The sequence below is a fragment of the Calliphora vicina genome, chromosome 5 (genome assembly GCF_958450345.1).
Source record: "Calliphora vicina chromosome 5, idCalVici1.1, whole genome shotgun sequence".
In the NCBI taxonomy this organism is placed as follows: Eukaryota; Metazoa; Arthropoda; class Insecta; order Diptera; family Calliphoridae; genus Calliphora; species Calliphora vicina.
The window spans coordinates 69400515-69408810 of NC_088784.1; the positions used below are offsets into that span (position 1 = coordinate 69400515).

The 8296-nt window shown below is 33.4% G+C and overlaps 1 protein-coding gene across 1 annotated transcript; it reads right to left on the reverse strand.

Annotated features, from left to right (window-relative positions):
* Positions 1 to 2391: 2391 nt before the first annotated feature.
* On the reverse strand, positions 2392 to 6988 carry LOC135961048 (larval cuticle protein LCP-17-like). Its single transcript, XM_065512515.1, has 2 exons — positions 6932 to 6988; positions 2392 to 3419 (listed from the first exon to the last, which is right to left on the reverse strand). The coding sequence occupies exons 1-2, from the start codon at positions 6941 to 6943 to the stop codon at positions 2778 to 2780; spliced, it is 654 nt and encodes a 217-aa protein (XP_065368587.1). The 5' UTR covers positions 6944 to 6988; the 3' UTR covers positions 2392 to 2777.
* Positions 6989 to 8296: the final 1308 nt, after the last annotated feature.

The window sequence follows — 8296 nt, forward strand, 5'->3', positions numbered from 1 at the left end:
TGGCTTTGGTGTCGATTCGGCTGGACTTCACATACGATGTCTTACTCTTCTGCTCATCGCAAGTAATGATTTGGTTTCTGGTTTTCTTTTGTAGCATTCAAACAGCATTTCGGACATTCAAAATCTGTCTATTAAATTCCGCATTTTTAAGGCATTGGTATGGGATAGTATTCAGGCAGCCGTCCAAAACCTTCGTCTCATACAGCTCACTTGGGTCCAACAATCGTTCCCTTTGTGATACCTAAAGAAGAAATATTAAAACAAAAAGAAGTAAAAGGGAAATAGAAGTTAAAGAAAAGGAAAATCTATAGATTAAGTTATAGTGAAATTTTCAAGAGTAGAGTGTTGATAAAAAGAGAAAAGAAGTAGGAGAGGGGTAGAGAATTCATAGAATTCGAATAATGCAGACCATCATGGGATGGTTGCTGGGTCCCTAAGAGGAACAATTTGCATGTCCGGTCTTATCAACCATCCGCTTTCCCTGATAAAGGTGTCTATACACCTTAGTTCCTTCACAGATAACCCGGAGAGGGTACTAAAGAATCGCTCACCTAAAAGCCTGGCATCTAGATCACCTAGTGCCGGGCAGTTACAGAAGATGTGTAGGTTGGACGCTTCCTCTTCCTTATTCTGACAACTTCTACAGAAGTCGTGGTAAGGTAACCCAAGTCCTGCAGCATGGGTACCGAAAGTGCAATGCCCAGTGAAAATTGCCACCATGTTGTTCAGTCGTATTCGTTGTAACCGAAGTAGATACGATGTGCGTTTACAGTCCAAAGCAGCCCATATCATCCTCGTGGTGGCACAGGTGGATTCATTATCCCACCTTGCTTGGACAAGTTCGAAATATGTGGCATGTATCAGTTCCTTGCATGTTGACAGCGGGATTCCACAGAGGAAGTCTATTTCGTCGTCCGACATCAAGGCTCCTCTTCCCGCCAAGTAATCAGCAATACAATTGCCCTTATTATCCCTGTGTCGACGTACCCATGTGAGTACAACTGTCGAATGTCTCTCCATCTCATTAAGGGATGTCCGGCATTCCAGGACCATGTTGTATAAACACTTACCAGGGATTTAATTGCGGATTTACTGTCAGTATATATACGGATATCTCTACCAGATACACTGTTATATCTGAGCCAGTTTCCCGCTCTTCTTATGGCCTGAAGGATGCTGTATCCATTTGGGAGTCTAAAGGATATTCTTATTCCGAATTCAGGAATATATATACCCCCAACCACCCCAACCCCAACCATTTTATCGACGTAGATACCATCAGCAGGCTCCATACTGGATGGGATTGAGAATCCGAAATTCCTCAGAAAGAAGGATATGGGGTCTCTGTTTGGTGGAAAAGACAAAGGCTCAATTTGTATGCTATTCGAGAGGCTTTTAAGAAGAATGGCAATTCTGATAACAGGAGCTCTAAGAACGACCGCACAAAGTCGCACTTTACTATATTGAAGTGTATCCCTGTGAATCCAATGGCCAGACTAATGGCATTCACCTCGGCCTTTAGGCTAAACGCGGTTGGGGCGTGGAAACATGTTGCATACGGTCACGGTAGGATTCGTAATCTTCCGGATAATATTGATGTTTCTAAATTCCGCACAACACGGAAATAATGGACGGACCTTTACATGACGCAACAAGTCTCTAAATTCCTATGTGGGATCCCGTTATCCAAACAAGCTTCACATTAGTAACTTCTACTCCGAGCTCGCTCAGTCAAGATGAGGTTGTGAACCCACTTGTACTAAGTATAACCAGAATGATATGTCTCCACGGAGATTCACTGGTGCGTAATTAATAATCTCTTTCTTCTCTTCTTGTGAACTTCTTCCTCTTCCTCTTCACCTTTCAATCTCTTCATCGCATCTGACTGTCTCATTCTCTTTTCATTTCTATCTGTCCCTCTTTTCTATCTTTCTATTTTCACCAATTGGGGACCTATTGTATGGACCCACGTGAGCTGCTCTCCTTCCTGCCTTCACTTTGCGGCTGTCTAGAAACCTATCCTAAGTCATACACCCAGTGACTTCCAATTACACGATAAAAATTCCAAATCAATATTATGTACGAGTCCAACAATAGGTTTACAAACGTACAACGTACTACAGAGATTATTTCAACATTGAAGATGTGTCAAATGTGTCCTTCATAGGTCCTTAAAAATTTAACCCGTTTTATGCCGTTTTATATCGGAATTTTTCCATTTGTCGCAAAACCTCAACACCATCAACATTATACCGATAGTTAAGTCCCATCTTGTTAATGTTTGTCTTTAAATGATTTGTTGAATTAACTGTTCAAGTGCTAATCAAATTTCAATGTCAATATCAAATATTGTCCATATAAAAAACATTAAAACCAACTTGTGTACATACATATTTTTATGTTTGTTTTTTCAACTAAAACTAAATTTATTCATTAAATTGTATTAACAACCAGTGATTGCACACATATTCAATTTATATACATTCATACAACTAAAAAAAATACCTAAAATCAGTTGAAGATTTATCTTCGTTTTCTACTGCATTCCCTGAGTAAAATGGAAGATAGTTATTTGAAGAACTAGTTTACAAAGTTTGTTTGCCTTGACTTAAGATTATAATAATGAAATGCTCAAATAATATTATAGTTTTGGTAGGGGATAGGAGGAAGGGCACATACGTATAAAAGATATACATAAGTAATAATTATCATCTAATCGTGTTAATTCATCATTTAGCCATATCACAATTTCTTTTTGTCTTGTATTTCCTTAGAACTTAGGCAGTTACGGGTTTAGGTTCTTCATGCACTTCGGTGGCGGCCACTTCTACGGCTTCAACTTTAGGTTCTTCAACTTTAGTTTCTTCAACTTTAGTTTCTTCAACTTTAGCTTCTTCAACTTTAGCTTCTTCTACTTTAGCTTCCTCTACTTTAGTTTCCTCAACTTTAGATTCCTCAACTTTTTGTTCTTCGACCTGGTGTTCTTCTACTTTGTGCTCTTCAATTTCTTCGACAGCATTAGAACGACCTTTACGTTTTAATTCCTCTTCACTGTTTTGGGGCAAATCAGCAGCAGCTTTAGCGGCGGCAGAAATTTCGGAGAGAATGTTGGTGCCAACGGGCACAAAACCATTCTTACCAGCTGTATAGTGGACTTCAACGGTTTGACCTTCTTCATCGATGTAACGGTAAGAGCCAGATACTTCCAAAGCTTCATCTTCAGTGCCGGCATCTACAACATGGGCAGTTTCCTGACGGAATGATTGATCGCCACCTTCGTAAGTGAATGAGAAAGAACCATCGGGATTGTTTTGACGTTCGAAATTGAGTAGAGGTACAACCACACGTTTCTCTGTGGTGCTCTCAACATTGCCAATGCTGGCGGCGAAAGCAGCAGAGATTAGGGCAAATAAACAGATCTGTAAATGAAAAAAGAGAAAAATTAATTAATAATTTATTTTAAGTTCTATATTGTGGGATTTCTAGGAACATGATATAGCATAAATAAATAATAATTTATGCAGTCTTGGGATGGAGATAACTGTAATTAATTTTAATTAAATCTCAAAGTGTTTTGTAATGGAAATTGAAGAGTTTTATAATAATATTGAAAGTTAAACAAAACTATTAGAACATATTTGCTAGATTTATGTTTCATTGGAATGAGTGAGTTTAAATTTATTAAACAAAATTCATTAAAATCATTTCACAAGTTTTAATAGGTGATAGATCTATTTATTAAGAAAAGAATAACCAGAAATTGTACGGCTTTGTGTTTATTCAAATAAATTGATATTTACCAACTATCCATTTTTTCAATATTTCTCTATTTTGATGGAATATAAAAAAAATAAATTTCTATATTTGCCATATTTTCAAAATAAGTTCTTTGATTATTCCTTTATCATATGCAAAAAATTTCCAGCTGCCCTTCCTTGACCCGTTTCTTGCTAGCGGTGAAATTTTGAAAAAAGACATGGTTCCAAAAATGTGTTGCATGTATTTTTGGGCAATTTATGACATATAACCATGAAAACCCATTCGATATGTCTTCTTTTACGGATTGTGAGCAATATTTGACAAGAAATTTAAAAAAAACTTGAAAAGAAAATTTAAAAAAAATTTTATCTTTTTTGGCATAATTTTAAATCATAAAAACGCCTTTAAAGAAACATAAAAAATTAAACATTTCTCATAAAATTGATTTTTCCACAAAATTCATCACTTATTTCATTGGTTGATCAATTACACTCTGCTACAAAATGACACTTTTTGTCAAAACTTGAAAAGCAACCTAATGGAGTTTGTAGGCCTAGGTGAGGACATACTAAAACCGTTTTCAAAGATTTTGAGTTATTTTGAAAAAAACGGTTTTAGGGTAGGTCGTAGTACTTTAGTACCTCTAACTCACACATTTTTACACCGATTTCAAAATTTTAAACAATTATAGTAAGATAAAGAATTAAGTTCATAAAATGTATGTATAAGATCTATATTCCTATCAACAATAGTTATTTTAATTTTTTTCTATACATATTTTTATTTTCAAAGTTGTTTAAAGTCAATTTTATATAGACAAAAATGAGACATTACTTATTAAAAGCGGTTTATACTTGCAAAAGTTATTAAAAAACAAGTTCTTCAAAATTTACCTTGTAAATTAAAAATTTAAGCAAAAAGGTTGATAAATTTTGTTTTTCTTTAAGATATTCTTATCAAAAACAATACTTATAACTAACAAATGTATCAAAAAATGCACGTAATTTTAAAGCGCATTCAGTTTTCTTTCCAACCCCGTTTAAAAATTTAAAGTCGGACAGACACTGAGTGAGTTACAGATCGATAAGTTGACGAACATGAATTTGAGGGTGTTTCTGAAATTTCTAATGTACTCAGCAAGCCCTATAACCCACGCTAGGTAATTTTCCAAGTTTTTTTCGATCGTAGCACCGTGTTATCTATCAAATGCTTTTAAAAGTCAAAAGCAAAAAAGTTTGAAGACCACAAATTGGAGGCATTACTTCATTAAAATTTTTGTCAAACTCAAAAAGAGCTTGTAAAATCATTGGGAGCTACTCAAACAGCAATTTCAAAACATTTTCGAGCACCAGAATTCATCCAAAAGCAGGGAAATTGGGCACAATACGAATTGAAATCGAGGAACCTTGATTTTGCATATGCGAAATGATGTTTGAACGCTATAAAACGAAATCATTTTGCACCGAATCTGCATAAGGTGGAACCAGAAGGGCCTTATCTATTATGAGCAGCAATTTAAAAACGTTTGCGAGCAGCAGGATTCAATTGGGTACCATACGAATTAAAGCCGAGAGATCTTGAATGACCGAAATTATGTTTGACCACTATAAAAGAATATCATTTTACATCGAATGGATCCATTATGATAACCCGAAGTGGAAGAAATCGTACGTGAAGTCCGGAATCGACACCAAAGTCAAATATCCATGGCGCTAAGGTAATATTCTGTATTTGGTGGGACCAAAAAGGTTCTATCTATTATAAGCTGCTGAAATCTGGATAGAAAATCACACGGAAACTGTGCCGAATGCAACAGATTAATTTGAAGCATGCATAGGTCGAAAAGCGCCCAGAATGAAGGCCAGATATGAAGCCGTAATATTCTATCATGACAACATTCGGGCACATGTTGCAATAACTGTTAAAAACTATTTAGAATGAAGTGATTGGAAAGTGTTTCCTCAACCTCTGTATAGACCAGAACATGGCCCGTCCGACTACTATTTCATTTGATGGAAGCAGAACGCTCTCTCTGGAATACGCTTCACTTTGGAATAGAGTATCCGAAATTGGCTTGATTCGTTCTTGTTCTTAAAGGACGAGCCGTTTCTTTTGGTTCGCAGTTCATACACTTGGCCGCATAAGTTTGCGTATGTTGCCAGAAAGATGGGAAAAGTTCATAGCTAATAATGGCCAATACTTTGAATAAACTTATTTTGAACAAATGTTGCAAAATAAAAGCTAAACATTTGAAGAAATCCAGCATTTCTAAGTCATAAAACCAATATATATATAATATATATCGATTAGCTAGCTCTACTGTGCAAGTTTGAAAGTACTTGGAAATTCAGCAAATGTTTATTTGAGATCTTAAGAGACTTTTGTGAGAGGAAACAATGCCAATTCACAAAACTGAAAATCTCTTATTGTGATCTTTCCATTATTTCATTAAAAAAATACACGTTTGTTGTAAGGACAATGTTGTTGTTGTAAGGATAATGTATAACGCCCCCATATTAATAAACAATTTTAAATTTCTTAAAGGTTTATTAATCAAATTTTATATGAACATTAAATTTAAAAATTGTTTGTGAATATGGGGTTAAGTCTTCACTTTTCCGTCATAGATTTTTTAAAAATGTGAACGATCCTTTAATTTTTTGTGTTATTTTCTGTTTCTGTGCAACATTTTGTTAAATTTTTCAAAGTGGGCGGCAACATTTTAAAACTTTTTGATTTAATTTGGTTTATTTTGAGAAAAAAAACAGATATTCAATATTAATGACAACGATCATTCTATTTTCAATCAAACGTCTTGGTTTAGTATGATTTGTAAATTATATTTCAATTATAATTATTGACTTCGTCAACATGTGTCCGGCTAAATGATATCTTAACACAGCTTCCATAAATAACTAAAAAATCCACTTCCACTTTATTTTATAAAATTTTGACACTGATTTTCCAACAATTTTTTAGATATGTAATAAATTGGTATGTTTTCTTAAGCAACATGTTGCTAAACACCATAGCTTAGCAACATAAATATGTTGCCAAACAATAACACTCTTCCAAACACACACTATTCACAATTTCACACTTAAACATTTGTTTAATTTATTAACACTATTTATTTCTATACAAAATTAAATCTATTTTATTCCAAACTTACGAATTTGAACATGTTTGCAAACTTAGATCTTCTTTACAGTACCAACTTCGTATCTAGACTTAAATCAACATCCAGAATTCCAGCATTTTTATACCAAATGACAAAAATATACCCAACAAATTATCAAAATATTTTCGTTTACTAAAATAAATTAAGAAAGAAAAAAACCAAAATAAATAATAGATTCTTAATAAAAATGTATGATTAAACAAAAAACGCAGAATATCCAACAACAAACACCTCAGATTATACAATATATAAGTTTTTTTTCAAATATCTTAACAAAAAACGTACACTCTTCTTCTGTACATTTTGTTGCTATCTTTAAATTGTTTAACGTTTTTTATGGTTTTTGCTTTATCTTTTCTTTGTTTATTAATGAGTATTTTTTGAAATTAATTTGCATACAAGTGACTCACGGCAGCTTCTTATCACAACAACATGTGTTTTTTGATACCAAAACACTCAGCTATTCATGAGCACTCGTCCAAACACCGCAAAATATGCTGCGCATGCGCGTGTGTCTTAATTTTTTATTCCGAAGAGATGAAACTTAAACAAAATCATATTCTTAATTTTGTGCTTCAAAATCATCTTTATGTTAATTAAGTTGTTGCATTTTAATAATTTTTTTTTAGTTTTTATCAATAAACAAATTATTACTAATAGATGAGGCAGGGTTTTCATTTGAATTTCTATTTTAAATAATTCATTCATTTATTTATTTGTGTTTTTTTTTACACACAATTAATTCAAGTGGTGACTGTTAGTGTTTAATTTATTTTTGAGTTAAATAGAAATTTATTCTTAAAATTATTTTCCCATGAACTGACGTAATTATTTTTGTATCGGAAATTTCGTGAAAAATAAATAAATTGAAAGTTTTATTTGCGATAGCATGATCGATAATACAATAAACTGCATGTAAAAGTCAGTGTTTTATTTGTTGGTTTATATAATTAACAGTGTATTGCCAAAAAGAAATTTTATTGCAAAAATATTTCTCAGTACCTCAATGGTATATAGATGGATGTAAGAGTTTTTGAAAACTATATATATGTACATTCGATGCTCACAAGGGCTAAAATTTTTCTCCATCACATTAAGGAGCATTTAAGCAGAAATGCAAAAAAAAAATTAAAGAAAAAAAAACGTATCATATTTTCAAGACTTTAAGTTGAAATTTGTAGTTTTGAGACGCTGCACAGTGGTATGAGAATAAAAAAAGATGGAAATAAATGAAATTTCGCATGCGCAAAGAGAAAGTATAGTCGAGTTTAACTTTTGAATTTGGACCACATGAACCCACCAGGAGCGGGACCAGAGGTTCCCAAAGTAGGACACCTTGGGTATGTTAAATTTTTA